We start from the raw sequence: 16,946 nt of genomic DNA on the forward strand, positions 1-16,946 counted from the left end.
GGGTAAATACTGGTTCGGTAACAGGGTTGTTGATTTGTGGAACCAATTACCGTGTAACGTGGCGGAGGTGGGATCCCTTGATTGTTTCAAATGTGGGTTGAACATGTATCCAACAATACGGAGGACGTCGATCCTGACAATTTCCTCAGAAGGTCGGATGTAACACGAACGAGGAGCAACGGGTTCAAGCTCAACAAGCCACAATGTAAGACCGTTTTTTTTTTTTTAGTTTAGTTCATTTATTATGCACCCCATAACCATCTTGTGGGCGGTAGTGGAAAGGGTTACAGAGGCACATCATGGGCTCAGGGACTGAATTCCACAATTCATTTAGTTAAGCAAGTTACAATCTTGATGAGTTTGGAGTTTGAAGACCATAGGACTGGTAAGTCGGGAACAGAATGATGGGTTAGGATGTAGGAAAACTTGAAAAGGATTAGGATGTAAATTCAGTATAAGTCGTCACATCATCAATGGGTTCGAGATCAACCACAAGTACAGGTTCTAAATTAAGCAACTGACATATGTGGAGAGCTAGTGTCACAATTGATATGTTTGTCCTGCACACCGCCTCCCATCCAGTGGGCAGCAATGTAGGACAGAAAACAAAAGATGCTTTTTCCACCCATCGGGTTGTAAGCCCGTGGAACCACTTACCCGTCGAAGCCGGAAACGCCAAAACTCTGTTGGGTTTTAAAATACAGCTGGAAAAGATGGAGGAACCTTTAACAAGCCACCGGCTTCATGTCTTCATAGAGGCTACTTGCATTAGTGGCCCCTCAGGTAAATTATTTAAGAAATACTTAAACACTAAATCGTGTTCTGTATTATTTTAAATAAAAATATTATTGTTGTTGTTGTTATTATTACCATTATAATTATTATAATTCATACTGTTATTATTACTATTATTACTATAATTATGATTATTATATATATTTGTATTATTATTATTAATTATAATTAATATTATAGTGGTGTAGTGTAGAGGGCGCAGCAGCCAATCAGCGGCCAGCCTCACCCACCAATCACATTCGAAGACACAAGCGGGGCAAATATGGCGGGCAATAAGCAGGAAAACAAGAATTGTATCACGTTGAAAGGCTCTGCCCAACTCGTGTCAGAGTTCTTCTGTGAGTACCACATTGTAAACTTTTCTGCGCACCTCTCGCCAGCTGAAGTTAGGCGTGATGTAGAGTGGCAGCCATCACAGCGGCACTGGTCTGGGAGTGACACCGGCCTCTTAGTTCCCTCAGCGAAAATAAGAGGAAAAACTTTATTTTAATTAGATGTCCATATACTTTCTCTTAGTGAAGTGTGTGTGTGTGTGTATAGTTACCTGGGTGTAGTTACAGGATGAGAGGTACCCTCGTGGTGTCCCGTCTTCCCAGTACTGTCATATGATTCTGTGCAGCTGCCTGGCTGGACCATAACACACGGGGTACACAAACAAGAAGACACATAATTCATTGTGACGGGGGACAGGAAGCCAGAGTGTATTCATACACGTTGGGCTGATATTGAGTTGTACCCCCAAGGTCGAATTACTTAGCCCGTCCAGGATGCAACCACACAAGAAGCTGACTCCTGAGTACCTACTGACTGCTAGGTGAACAGAGGCATTAGGTGAATGGAAATGTGTTCAGCCATTTGTGTCCCGCCTGGATTCGAACCAGGAATTCTTGATTGTGCTTCGAGAACGAACACAACTGCATTACCCGGCAGTTGATTGACAGTTGTGAGGCGGGACAAAGGGCCAAAGCTCGACCCCCGCCGGCACCACTAGATGAGTGCCCAACTTGTTCCAACCGTCTACCACTGTGAAAGTGAAGTGAACTTTCTAATGTTTTTCAGCAGCTTTGTGTAGTAGTTTGAGTCTATGACCTCTTGTTCTTTTAGTTCCAGGTCTTGGGAGTTCTTCCCTATCAACTTTATAGACTCCCATTACTATTGTGCATGTGGTGATCATTTCGCCTTTTTTTTTTCTTCTATCTTCTAGTTTTGACATTTAATACCTCTCCTTGTAGCTCTTGTCCTTCAGGTCCAGAAGCCAATTAGGTTACTTGAGTTTACCTGAGAGCCACTAACAGTAGTGGCTTTGACGAGGACAGGAAGCCGTCGGCTTGTCGAAGGTCCCCCCATTTGCCTTGGCCGTTTTCAGCTGTTCTCTAAAAGTACAGCTGGACTGATTGATTGCTTAGGTGCATCTTGTCCAGTTTGTCGATGTGTTTCTTGGGATTCTGGTACAATGTACCTTTTACTTTATCAGTTAGATTAAGAACTTGTCTGAAATGCTATGCATGTTAGTGGCTTAGCATGAATGTAACACTCAAATACAAATGTTATGTTCTCTCACAACCCAATGTACATTCTTGCATATCAACAAGTAATTAAAAATAAATATTCCAGTCACAGTATGTTATAATTTTGTTCTCGCTAAAGCTGTGAACAATTTTTTCAATATTTTACTATATCTACTGTTCTTAAGTGATGATGAAATTGGATTGTGTAGCATAGGCTCCTCGTACAATCTTCTTTGTGGTCATCAGATGAGTCTCCTATCTAGAATTGCCCCGAGATCTATCAAAATTCTTTAAAAGCTTTTCACAGTTTATAGATTTTGTGTGACCTATTTTCTCTTGTTCTACACTCCATAACATGGCATTTATTCACGTTAAATTCCGTTGACCAAGCTTTGCTCTATACACACACTTTACTGTCCAGGTCCTCTTGAAGGGCATGTCAATAGTGTAAGTTTCTCGTCTTCCCCAGTATCTTGGCATCATCTGCAAAGATGTTCATATAATTCTATATTCCTTCTGATAATTGTTTACTTATACAGTGAACATGTACTAGAACTGAACCCCGTGGTTCAGGTTCACTAGTAAAATTTCTTTAGTCTGATACATTGCCTGTAATTACTGTACTGCCCTCATTTTAGTCAGAAAATTTTTCGGCAGTCAGCTTGCCACTCCTCCAGTATGTTCGTTTCCAGAACAGCCTCTCGTGTGGGACTGTCAAAAGCACACTTTATTTTTTATTTTTTTTTTTATTTTTTTTTTTTAATACAGTACAGTAGTTCTTGGGTCTTTATGGCTCATCTGGGTACTCGGTTTCCACCTGTGTCCTCTTATGCATGTACCATCTGTGTTAAATAAACTCGTCTTCCCTATCAATTCCTCTGAAAATCTTGTATGTGGTGATCATGTCTCCCCTAACTCTTGTCTTTCAGCGATGTGAGGTTTAGTTCCCATAGTCTCGTAATACCCGTACATTTTTTATACTAAAATACTTGCCACCTTAACCACTGCACTGCGCCAACAACAAATATCATTTTGAGAGTTGTGCGTTTTTTTTTTTTTTTTTTTTACTACTTGGCTATACAGTATATTAATATTTTGTTAATGTTTTCATCACTGTGTTTTCAAATGAAAATAGTTGAGTTGGAAACATTTTGACATTAAATTAACTTTACCTGAACATTTATAAAAACAACAAAAATGTCTTTAACAATTGCACTATGAAGTTTTTGCAAAAACTGGGTGCGCAGTGCAGGGGTTAAAATACTCAATACAGTTTTACTAAAAATTAATCTGCAATTTTGCTAGGGTATTGCAATGAATTATATTTTACCCTAACAGTATCTATAAAAGTTCTCTGTTTTTTTATTCAAAGATTTTGGGATCAACAGTATCTTGTACCAGCGAGGCATCTATCCCTCCGAATCCTTCACCCACAAGCGGCAATATGGCTTGACGCTCCTGATCTCCACGGATGATGCTGTAAAAGACTTCCTTGATAAAACCTTGGCACAGATCAAAGGTGAGCGTATTAACTGATGACTTTTTTTTTTTTTTTTTTTTTTTTTTTTTTTATAATTTTATCATGACCTTGTAGAATAACATCAGGTTGTGAATAGTCATGACTACCTTTTGCCTTAAGCTCAGATATAGATTAGAATAAAGTTACTATATTTTGTAAGCATTAGTCTTGTATTGTAGCTATTTTAAAAACTATTGTGGTCTTCTATATGTTGGAGATGCAATATTTAGTCATAAGATGACATTTATGCTTTCCTGCTTTTTAACCACTGTGCTGCGCCGAGTTTATTGTGAAATTCCCTCAGTGCGCATGAAATAAAGAGTTCCCGAAAAATTCTTTTTTCTTCGTAAAATGATAAATTCCCTTCCCTGAACATGTCTATGTAAAAATAAATACCGAATTCCACTTACTTTGGCTGTGGGGACGTGGACAAGGTGCACTGTGACGTCATCAGGGCCTGGTCGTCCGTGCATGAATTGCCCAGACACAGTCGTGCGGGCCATTCAAGCACCCGGTGTTGCCACAAATGTATTTTCAATTATTTGTTTTATGTATTTCCAATGCAGTTTTATTTGTTGTTTTTATCGTATATGATGCATATTTGTGTCCTTTACAATAAGTATACAGTAGAACGTTCATATTGTTCCATGGAACTGTGATACATGTCAGTAATGTGTCCACAATAAATGTTTATTGTCGCAATATTACCTGTTAAAAATTCACTAAAATTACAATATGTACAGTTTCACACACTATTTACACAGTAACACACTGTATTACACACTCAGTACTTCGGAAGTGAGTAATAATCAACGAAGTAGTCCATGGTACACAGCGAGACTTCGCTCACAGTGCACCAGGTACAAATAAATTTTCGCTTCCTGTTTCTTCATTTTGTGTGCTTGCAAATAACGCACTCACGTGCACCCTTGGCTTTAGTACTTGTAGATTGTATGTAGCCAAGCTTGCAAAGCATAAGGTTGTGTTGAAAAGATTATAGGAAAAGATCAGTTTGTAAGGTAGTCTTAAAAAGATCGCTTTGTATGGTCCCACACAGGAAGAGATTCAGATTACCTCAAGAGTGTCCGTCAGTCAGAAAGAGATTCAGCTAGCCTCAAAGAGTGTCCATCAGTTAGGAAGAGATTCAGGTATTCTTGAAAATATCTATGGAAAACACCACCATGGAAGCTGCTGACACTGTTCATCTATGCTATTTGTATCAGATGCATCATCACTGAACGCAGAAAACGATTCATCTATGTATCGTCTAAATAAATTGTAGATAGCATAGGATTGCAAGGGTGACGCTCGGAGCTACAACTGGATACACTCCTGTATCGTCCTCATAGGTGCTGTATCACTTGCATCTGACCTTTGTGTTAGGTCCTTATTGTGCCTAGTTTCACCAATATTATGACCCTTATGTTCTTCAAACAATAAGGTTTGAATTTCACCGACAGAGCATTATTTTTCAACACCGCGTCGGACAGGTGTTTGGGAGCCAGAGGCGCGTGCACCACTCATGGTTGCTCATTCAGTACTAACCCAGCCAGCAAGTAGCCCTAGGGCATTCTGGGAATTTTTTCCAAGATGGCTGCCTCTCACTGGAGGTCCTAAGAGTCCATTTCGTACACAACCAACCTCGTACACATTTAGAATTGGTACCGAAAAATCAAGAGTTTTCTCGGTTGGCGTAGTTTCCCGCCGACCGAGAATACTCGGTTGGGGCAGTTAAGTGGTTAAGGGTAAAATTAATACAGAAATTATTTAGGGGCTTGGTAATGCTGTGTACCAAATACATGTTAAAATTTTTACCTTTATTTTCATAAATGTATTATTGACTTCAATGACTTTGGCATAAGAAAAAGACACCAAAGTTTTTTCATTTGTGTATGCTTGCCAAGTTACTTGGAGAGTTGCATTAGTTTTTCAAATGAACATAATGTAAGGCATGTATTTAGTACTCTTAATTTAGATTGTTATTGTGACAGTGTGGCTGGAGGCAGGTGAAGTGCAGCGGCTGGTGCTGGTGGTGACCAATGTGGACACCAAGGAGGTCTTGGAGCGATGGGACTTCAACATAAAACATGAACCAGGCTTTGGACCACAGCACATCAAGGAGTAAGTAACTCGTACAGACTGGAGCTACTTTATGCCAGGTGGTGTGATGTAGTTAATAAGTTTTATAATAATTATTAATAATAATACTCATTCATTGTGCCAGGGGACAGGCAGCCAGTATATACATACAGTACTTGTATATAAATGTAACCCCCCCCCCCCCTCCTTCCAGTTGAATTACTGACCCTCCCCAGGATGCAACCCCCACAACAACCTAACTCTTTAACTCTTTGGTTCCTATTTATTGCTATGTGGACAAGGGCATTAGGTGATAGAAAATGCACCCAATCATTTCTGTCCAGGCCGGGATTCGAACCTGAAATTCTCAATAGTCAAGAATTGAACCCGACTGTACTACCGGGACCCCTAATGTTTAGTTTTCATTCTTTTCACTGTAACCTCCAAAAATCTGAATCATAATGATCTGGATTTTCAGATAAACTAAAATTCCAAATGCTGTACTAGAAATTGTAATTTTTAGTTGAAAAGCTGTTGGAAAAACTCAAGGAAACTGGAAAACAAAACTGCATTTTGGACATCATTGGAGTCGCTGGGATTCAGAATAAGAGCTGATCTGGCAAAAATGTTCATATAATTCTTTATACGTCTTATGATTATCTTGAGATTATCTTGAGATGATTTCGGGGCTTTAGTGTCCCCGCGGCCCGGTCTTCGACCAGGCCTCCACCCCCAGGAAGCAGCCCGTGACAGCTGACTAACACCCAGGTACCTATTTACTGCTAGGTAACAGGGGCATAGGGTGAAAAACTCTGCCCAATGTTTCTCGCCGGCGCCTGGGATCGAACCCAGGACCACAGGATCACAAGTCCTGCGTGCTGTCCGCTCGGCCGACCGGCTCCGTGATAGATATAGACAAGGCACATTACTGGTGCAAGACCTGAACCCTGTGGTACTCTGCTAGTAACACCTCTCCAGTCTGATATATTGCTTATTATTACCACCCTCATCTTTGTCAGAAAATGTTTTATCCATGTCGGCAGTTTGCCTGTCACCCCATCAGCATGTTCCAGTTTCCATAACAACCTCTTGTGTGGAATTGTCAAAAGCCTTATTTAGGTCCAGATAAACAGGCAACTGAACCCTCTTTCCTGTAAACTGTGGCTGTACAGTATCTAAAAAATAAGTGGATTCGTTACACAGGGTTTTCCTGTTCTATAGCATACTGTCTGTTGTATCATATCAGGTATTCTACTCATTTGGTTTAATAAAATTTTTTCTAGTGTTTTGACTATTATGCTCGTCAATGATGTGGGTATAATTTAAAGGGTCAACTCTGCTACTGTTTTTGTAAATTGGAACTTTGCCTTTTTTGCGTATAGAGTATCCACTCGATTAAAGAATCTATATTGGGCTATATGCTACTCATTAAATCTCAGGCTCCATTTAGCTCAATGTGAACATTAGATTCACATTTGGAACCTTATGCCTGCCTTGTGTATTTAGTAAAAATGTCATCCAAATTGGCCCACATATCCACCACATCCCAGTTCTGGCAATTTCTTATGCTCGCTGGATGTTGAGCAACCGCGGACCTCTGATGCTTTTAGTGTTCTGATTGTGCTTATGGCTCTTTACTGGTTCTATTCTGCATTCCACTCCAGTATGTTTTTTACTGTGTAGATTTGGGACCTGGCCCCCCAGTATTTTCCACGTGTATATTATTTAATCTCTCCTCCTCCTTTCTAGCGAGTACATTTGGAGAGAGATGAGATGATTCCAATAATTTAGCAGCTTAATCGCGTCTATGCCGTATATGTTCTCTGTATTTCCTCCATTTCAGCAATCTCTCCCACTTTGTAGGGGAAAGTGAGTACTGAGCATTACTCAAAATGGGACAACACAAGTGACTTGTATAGTACAATACAATCATTGTGATGGGATCCCTAGATTTGAAAGTTCTCATAATCCATTCTATCATTTTTCTGGCTGGTGCAATATTTGCATGGTTATGCTCCCTAAACGTTAGGTCGTCAGACATCATTATTCCCAAATCCTTTACTTGCTGCTTTCCTACTATGGGCAGATTTGATGGTGTTTTGTACCCTGTATTATGTTTAAGGTCCTCATTTTTACCGTACCTGATTACCTGGAATTTATCACTGATAAACATTGTTATTTTCTGTTGCCCAATCAAAAACTTTATTAATATCTGCTTCAAGTTTTTCAATGTCTTCAGCAGAGGTAATTTTCATGCTGATTTTTGTGTCTGCAAAGGATGATACGAAGCTGTGACTTGTATTTTTGTCTATATCTGATATAAGAATAAGGAAAAGTGGTGCAAGGACTGTACCCTGAGGTACAGAGCATTTGGACTCGATTTTATATGGTTGAATGTTACTCTCGTGTGTTCTGTTTGACAGGAAATTTATTATCCTGTGTCCTACTTTACCGGTTATTCCCATTGACCAGGTCCAATACTGGCAGTGGTTTTTGCTTTTGATTTTGCATGTGAAGAAATATTTTGGGTTTTTCTTTATTTCTTGAATTGCTTTCTTTTCTAGTTGCCTTTCTTCACTCTGATATGAGCTTTTCAGTTTCTGCTCGATTTCTTCAATCTCCGTTTAAATTATTCCTCCTTGTAGGGAAGGTCATGTTTGCTTAAGCATTTCAGTTATTTTTCCTGCTTTTATAATGTCGTCTGCATTGTCTCTCTACGTTGGACCTCTTTCGGGCTTTCCTCAAAGGAACATGTTTCAGACTGACTTTAAATGCTTCCAAAGTCAGTTTTTCTATTCCTTCTGTAGGATTTTTATTACTTAGAACAGTTTCTCAGGGAAGGTTTGTAAGTTCCCTGTTTATTGTCTTCCAGTCTATCCTTTTATTATTTAAATTTAATTTACTGAATAACCCCTCTCACTTGATCGTTGTTTTAGGTCTATTCTGAGTATTGATGGTAGTTAGCACTTCAGTGAGCTTGTGATCTGAGTATGTGGTATCTGAAGTCGTAATGTCCCTCATAGTTTTCATTGTTTGTGAAAACCAGATCTAAATATTTTTGTTTCTAGTTGGCTCTGATATCTGCTGGTTGAGTGAAAATTTGTCACAAAATCTAAGCAGTTCTATCTGTGGTTGGTTATGGTCCCGATAGATTTCCTGGTATATTATTATTGTTTGCTATTCTCCATCTTAGATTAGGCAAGTTGAAGTCACCTAGGAAGATATCAGGTATTGGGTTTGCCAAATTATCAAGGCTATTCTCTTGTTTTGTTATGATCTGTGAATTCCTCAGCTGTTGCATCTGGCAGTTTGTATATTAGAATAATAACTAGCCTTATTTTCTCTAGTTTTACTCTGACCATGCCTGGGAACTGAAAGGTCCTAGGCATGATTTCTATGGTAAGACAACATTTGAGAAACTTATTTTTTCACTTGATGCTTCTTCAGTAGCTGTTCCAGGGGGGACCTCAAAAGCTTGATAGGTTTCCTGTCCTGGAGTATGGAAAACCATTAGGTAAATCCTATGGCTGTAAAGGTTACCCTAGACCCCTGGATAAATTTACCTTTTAGTAATTGCATACTATGCAACGAGGCTATCATGTAGTAGGTGCCTGTGGTTATCATCGTCACAATTTGACCTTTCCCACCAGTGTTTTAAACCATGTCCGGGTAACATTGCCAAACAGAATAACAGGAAAGGAGTGGGGTTGCAAAACACTTTTCTTGACCTGTGTCGGTCAAGTGACTCAACACCCAGGTTTCTTCTACTCTGCAAGAATTTAAGATATTTGGGGTTTGGCAAATGGAAGGTGGCAAATTTGATAATTGCATTCTGAGAGTTAAGCCAAAACCAAAAAATTGTGATTTGAATTTTCTGCCCAAAACACACCAAAAACCATCAATGTTACTTCTGATAAAATGACAATGTGTAAACACTATCCATTGCCATTGACTTGTATTCAATTGATTGAATTTCCTTGTTTTACTTAAATACCTGACTAATTTCTTATAAAATTTTAAATGTAGCTAAAAAACCTTGTTTTTCAAAAAAATAATAAACATTTATTAGTTTGTCTAATAAAATTTAAGATGGCTCCTTAACTGGTCATAAATTCAGAATCTTTGCCATATAGGTGCTGTGTAACAGACATAATGTGTGAAGGGAGTACCATTACTTTACCATGTATAACCTATCAATTGTTTACAGGGGTAAAGTTGGAGAGAAGGACCTGAAAGTAATCCAGAATGAGATGCGTGATGTAATTCGGCAAATTACGGCTTGTGTCACCTTCTTGCCCCTATTGGATTGTGTGTGTGAGTATATTTTCTTGGCTTTTTATATATGGTGTATATACTGTACCCGAATTGTGGTCCAGAATAATGTACGAATATGAATTGGTAATCTTGGATATATAAATATAACGTAGCATAGCAAGCCACCCAGACCCAGTAAAAATTTGCCTTATGAATCTTAGATGGTTCAGTACCATGCACAAGGGTAGTGAGGCCCAATCTTAGATGGTTCAGTACCATGCACAAGGGTAGTGAGGCCCAATCTTAGATGGTTCAGTACCATGTACAAGGGTAGTGAGGCCCAATCTTAGATGGTTCAGTACCATGCAATAAGGGTAGTGAGGCCCAATCTTAGATGGTTCAGTACCATGCAATAAGGGTAGTGAGGCCCAATCAGCACACTGAAACACCATTGTAAATTCTAACAGAATAGTGGAAGATGCCACAAAAATCAATCGAGTTTTTCTTCTGCTCGAGCTGAATACCATAAACATGCACGGTCCGCCAAAAACAAGGCAGAACTAAGTTCATTAATTTATTATTTAAAGTACACTGAGCCTAACAACTCCAATCATCAGGTCTGGCATTAATTACATTTGCTGTTGGCATGGAGGTAACACCCCCACCAGGGACTCCTTGTCTAGAACTACGACAAATTGTCACATCTCTAGATAAGTTATCAGCCTTTGGGTAACTAAGTTGTGTGCCCTAAGCTGTCTTGAGACCAAAGTCGGAGCAAAGTTTGATAGAAATAATAGCACGTTTCTATAATTTAGAGGTGTAAGCAATTAACAAATAACACTACCCAGATACAAAAACTGGTGCATAGTGTAATGCATCATCGGAACGACTGAAGCAAAACCATGGGCAAATCTAGAACGTGTCATGGGACTGGTATTTAAACATTTTGTACACTAGTTTATTGGTTCACCCCCACAACCATTATGGAATGCAAATAAAACACATGATATTGACATCAGTATAGGGGTCTGTTATGGTATTATCAGTGTGTGCGCTCCAAGTGCAGTACAGTATCCCAATTCTTAACAGTATTAGATTTGTCTCGAGTTTCTCTTGGCAAGTTGATAAGAAATGTTGAGAGTTATGTAAAGACTGAAAAAAGTGGTGTATGGAGAAATGGATAATATAAACTTAGTGTACAGACGGCCACATGCTTTGCGAACTTAAGTTATCTGAAGGTTCCAGTTTCACGATTGGGGTTGGTTTGGTTACTTAAGTTCGGGAAGCGTGTGGTTTGCATAAAATAGTTTGGGAAAAATGGCCTAGTTTGCCCACTGACCGTGTCGGACACCACTCTAGTGTCTTCTACCCTGTGACGTCAGATTTATACACCCATTGTTCCCATTGTTTTGATTTCTCACGAGACTGAAGTGTTTATTCTGTGACTTTGTTGGATACATCTGCACAATCTAGGAACATCCGTGCACCATGACAGCTCCAAACATTGTTGATGCATCAACAAGCTGGATATGTAAAAGAAAGAGGTCAGTGATGACATTTGAGAAGAAAGTTGAAATAATTAAGAAGGTGGAGAGTGGAGTCCCGAGAGGTGTCTTGTGCACTGAATATGGCATTAGCAAGAGTACTGTTTTTGATCTTCTTAAGGCTAAACCTATAAATTTTTACTATTTCTCTTAGAAGTGAAAGTGATAAGGCAATACGAAATAGAAAGGTAGTAAATAAAGCAAAAGTGGAGTGTGTTGATAATGCTGTGTAGGAGTGGTGCAAACAGAAGCATGAGGTGACGAAGAAGCCAGTGGCAGGCTGGTTGCTCGTGAAAAAGGCATGTGAATTTCACCAAGCAATGAAAATTCCTGAGAAGTGTGTATATACAGTGATGGATGGCTCAGAAGCTTTAAAACCTGCCATGGCATTAGGTCCATTTACGGTACATGGTAAAAGTCAGTCCACTGACACTACTGGGGGTGACGAGTATTCCGGTAAATTTACGGAGATGGTGCAGGAACTAAATTTATCTCCAGAGCAAATTTACATTGCTGACGAGACATGTTTGTGCTGGCGTATGTTACCTGCAGACACAATGGCTCATAGTGGTGAAGACGATCCTTCAGGTGGTTATAAGCAGAACAGAATTTTTTTGTGCTGTGCAAATGCATCTGAGGTGATGAGCCTCGTGGCTCATCACCTCAGCAATATCATTGGAATGGTGTTTAAGGTTCTTAAATGGCAATATCATTGGAATGTTCTTACCACCAAATACAACTTTACTGATCCAACCAATGGATAATTAAGAACCTTAAACACCACTACAAGAGGATGTTTGCCAGATGTCTTATTAATGAGCCAGGAACACTTAAGGACTTAAATAAAGTCTTCACAATAAAGTCAGCTATCTGAACTATTGCTAGTGCATGGGATAAGGTAAAGCAAACACTAAGAAATGGTTGGAAAAAAACTTTGGATCACGTCAAGTCTGTTTCCTGAGGAAGATGACGAGACAGATTTTGAAGGATTTGCGGCGAAGAAAGTTAGCGAGAGGAAAAAATTGAGCAACTCCTAGCCTATGTCAAGGGTATTAAGTCCCCAGAACTGAGAGCAGAACTGGTGACTGAAGCAATAGATGACATAGATAGGTGGATAGATTATGACACAGCAGCCCCAACCATTCAAAACATGACTGATGAAATTATAGAATTATGTACAGCAAAAAAGCCAGAAGAGTGCAATGAAGATGGTGTGGAAGGGAAAGAGGATGAAGTATTAGAGAAATGTAATTTGGAACAGATTCAGAAATATTTTGAAGGCATTCTGGCATTTATGGAAAAGAGTAACAGTGAGTTTGAAATTAAGGACATGATGAGTCGGTACAATTTGTATATGAAGTTTTTAAAAACAATATCAAAGATAATTGATATTGTTGAAACATTGAAACAAATATCAATTAAAGAGTATTTTGCAAAAACTTCCAAGAAAGCTGGCATTGCCTCGCCTGCACCCGACTCATCACATGTTGACCCAAATGCTTCAACATCTTAGGTTATCTTATCACCATTAATCTCCACTTCAGTCAACCCAACACCATCAACATCCACCACCACCACCACCACCTCTTCCATGTAAATAACTATTTTCCATCATTATAACAAGTGGATTAAGACTTCTCTTATTGGTGAGTACTAACAAAATACTGTTGCATTAATGCTATGAATCTGTCGATCCCCCCCCCCCCCACCCACCTAAAAACTCCTGTTTGTTACAACTCCTCCCCAGCACCCTAAAAACTCCTGTTTGTTGTAGAAACCCCTTTCTCCTGTTACATTCCTCGTTTACAAATTTACACGATAACAGACGGGTCTCATCCCCGAAGGGTTCGCAAAGCACGTGGTCTTCTGTATTTGGAGATATTTTATAAAATGTCCTCTAATATATCTAATGTAATATTTTCTTGTTTCAGGTGCATTTGACTTGTTAGTTTATACTCACGAGAGTGCTGATGTGCCAGACAAGTGGGCAGAGTCTGCTCCATGCTTTATTGCCAACTCTCAAGAAGTTCGCTTGAAATCTTTCTCTACTTCTGTCCACAAGGTGGAAGCATGTGTTAGCTACAAAACCGATACATGAAAATGTGATTTTCCTCCCATGAGAAATCAGCAATGGTCAGTCATTACTGGTATACCTCCAGTTACATGAAATGGATAGGTTGACAGCACATTATTTTGAATTAATTCAGTGTAGTGGTGTCTTCATAAAAGTCAGTTTGCTGGCTGATGATTTTTAAATGGTTAACTGTAATTTAAAAATTTTCTCAATTAGGCTTTCTTTCACAGACTTTATAAACCTCTAAATATATTTAGTGATGCCATGCTGGATTATTCTGTAACTGATTGCATGCACATGTACAGGTATAAAGCAATCTCAACTTTTCCTTGCAAATTAGAACAAAGAATGTTAATGTATTTTACAGATATGCAATGAATGTGAATATTGATGTGATCAGCCTCTTATGTCCATTTCAGGGTTTTATTTACAGATAAAAGCTTACCTGTTTTATGAGCAAACTCTCCCTCTTCTGTATGATTGGTTATGATGTATTTCGGCTAGTAATCAAACTTTGATGTATTTCTTGGTGGTTTCTTCCATTGAAGTGACTTCCATCCCCAGCCACTTCCATAGAAGTGGCTGGGGATGAGGAGGGATATACATTGCTTTACATTATTTGTTTTAACCTAATTTAGGTGGAACAATAATAGATAGTTGTATTTTTGTACCTTATTGGGCTATTTAGCAAAACATGTGTCAACTGATGTTTGTTCTGAAAAATACATCGGCATAATATTATTTTTGTGAAGTGGAGACAGTTCGATACTGTCCCATAGGGAAAATTCTGTTTTGCTTGTGAGAAATAGTTTTGTGTAGTAGACTGCTGAAACAAGTCGACTAAGTTTTCACACATTCCTGTTTAATGTTAACCATTTTCTTTGATATACACTTCTTCAGTTGTAGAGTATGCAGAATGTTCGGCCTGGATGCTGTTTGTGGTGCTCTGCTTATTCAAAGTTATCAGCTTTTGAAAGATCTATGCAATTCAAACAAGATGGAAAGGAAATACAAATCTGAATGTTAGTGAAAGTTTCTTAATGTGTGACACGTATGTACTGGAAGCAGTTCAGGTTGATAGTGTAGGCACAGATGTCATAGGGGAGGGTGACTGGTGAAAGTAATGTAAATGTCTGATAAATGTCTGAATGGCAAGTTATTAGGTTATTGTATTTTGGCTGTAGTGTGACAGGGAGCGTTGTTGCGACGTGTGGCCAAGGGGTAGGTGTCCTTATATCTTTGTGGTGTTGGTAGATTTGTCAACTAGTTTACATAGTACAGGCAAGAGTAACAAGTGTTTGGGTACAAGATGGTGTCTTGATGGTAATACTATGCCTTGTTAATATTTCTTACATGTACATAGCTTACTCAAAGCCACTTACCAAAATGATTGTGTAGCTTTTATTGTTGATGGGCTTTTGATGATGTATGGTATAACCTTGATGGCATTCAGAACAATGCTTACAATTCTATTTAAACACAATATCAATCATAGACAGGTCAAAAGATAACATATATGGCAGCCATTTTAAATTTTAACACTTTCTGTATACAGTACATCATTCCTTTTCTAACAAAACCTATATTTAGTTTCACACCAATAATGGTGGACCATTAGGTAGATATGTTAATTTGTCATTTTTCAATGTGCAATATATTAACTTCATTGGTAATTTTACTAGTTCTTGAGACAATGACTAAGTACAGCTTTTTTCTTAGTAATTTCACACTTGAGAAACCCTACGAATGTTTCATAGGGTTTGCGCCTTCAATCCCGATAGCTGTCACGAAGCCTGCATCATGGTCTAGCTGCAGCTGTGCTTGCTAGTTCTTTGGTTTGTGATTTTTGTAACATGGAATGTATAGAAAGATTAATTTTGGCAAATAATGGTGGCCTTAGTATATTGAGTATCATGGTAATATATATATATTTTATATGTACTCTTGTGGGTCTTCTATAGAAAGTGTCATGTAAACAACTGATATTTAATCTATTTTTAACTAGAGTATAGCATGACACGTTATAATAGCCATTCCACTGCTGCTACCTTGAGGCACACGTGCCACTCTGCCCCCTCAGTCTAGCGTTGCGTGCCGCCCCGCCCCCTCAGTCTAGTGCTGTGTCAATGCAAACTCTAGTTTTCTTGGGCAGCATTACTAGTAATATACTGTCTTATTACCTAGTTTCAATTCCATTTTTTATCACTTTTTTTTCCACACTAGTTTTGTTAATTTTTTTTTTTGTGATGTGCAGCACAATACAGGACTTTTAATTAGCCGAGGTGTTTAAGTGTTATGCTGTCTTTCAGCGTTGATATGCAGGCACACAATACAGTGTTAACATTCCTATTATATTAAGGCATTAAAAGCACAGATGTGCTCACTTATAAAACCAGAATAATTATAAGCTTCCCATGCCTATTATGGTTTATAACACTGAAGCAACATTATTTTTCCAACTGAGGGAAGATGTTTCATCAAAGACATTAGTGTGTTTACCATTAACTTTGTTTTATAGTTATTAGTACTTTACTGTAGATATTTTATACTTTAATTAAAAATACTTCTAAATTTGTTTTCCTTTATCTATTGACAATAACAGCCCACTGAACTTGCATTTTGAACTCTAGTAGTTAAAATAGTCCAAAGTACGGTACTTCAAGTAACTTCCTGTGCAATATACTGTACTTGACCTGTGAAACACATTTGTAAAGGTACTCCTAAAAATGAGTTAAACAAACCTTTCCTAAAATAAGGTGGAATTAAATAATCGAACTGAAAACAAAATATTAACAATAAAACGATGACTAATACAGAGAATAGGAAGATAGTGGAACAAAATAAAATAAAATTCCTGGAGTGAATACCACAGCAGCTGAAGAGAAACTGCATCATCCTCTGGAAAGAGGAGATAAGGGAGATAGACAGAGCAAGAGCCCATTCTTTTAATTTTGACTTGCTCTGTCTGTATCTCTTATCTTTTTTTTTCCCCAGAGTTTCTCTTAAGTCGCTGTGTTGTTCACTCCGAGGAATTTGTTTTTGTTCCACTATCTTCCTATTCTCTGTATTAGTCATTGTTAATACTTTCTACTATGCTTAAAATCGTAGACTAACAAACCCAAAGTTCCTGGCAACACTGGATGATAAATATTTGCTTTCAATTGACTGAAGAT

General features: G+C 38.5%; 1 protein-coding gene across 2 annotated transcripts; it reads left to right on the forward strand.

The window, feature by feature from the left end:
* The first annotated feature begins 981 nt into the window (after positions 1–981).
* mad2 (mitotic arrest deficient 2) lies at positions 982–16,344 on the forward strand. 2 transcript variants are annotated; one of them, XM_045763419.2, is made up of 5 exons: positions 982–1,133; positions 3,676–3,822; positions 5,814–5,943; positions 10,109–10,215; positions 13,631–16,344. In XM_045763419.2, exons 1-5 carry the CDS (start codon positions 1,058–1,060, stop codon positions 13,795–13,797), a joined length of 627 nt encoding a protein of 208 aa, XP_045619375.1. In that variant the 5' UTR covers positions 982–1,057; the 3' UTR covers positions 13,798–16,344. The 2 variants fall into 2 exon arrangements, with proteins under 2 accessions (XP_045619375.1, XP_045619376.1); XM_045763420.2 differs by lacking the exon at positions 982–1,133 and adding an exon at positions 1,680–1,826.
* The last annotated feature ends 602 nt before the right edge of the window (positions 16,345–16,946 follow it).

Source organism: Procambarus clarkii, chromosome 65, assembly GCF_040958095.1.
Source record: "Procambarus clarkii isolate CNS0578487 chromosome 65, FALCON_Pclarkii_2.0, whole genome shotgun sequence".
Taxonomy (NCBI): domain Eukaryota; kingdom Metazoa; phylum Arthropoda; class Malacostraca; order Decapoda; family Cambaridae; genus Procambarus; species Procambarus clarkii.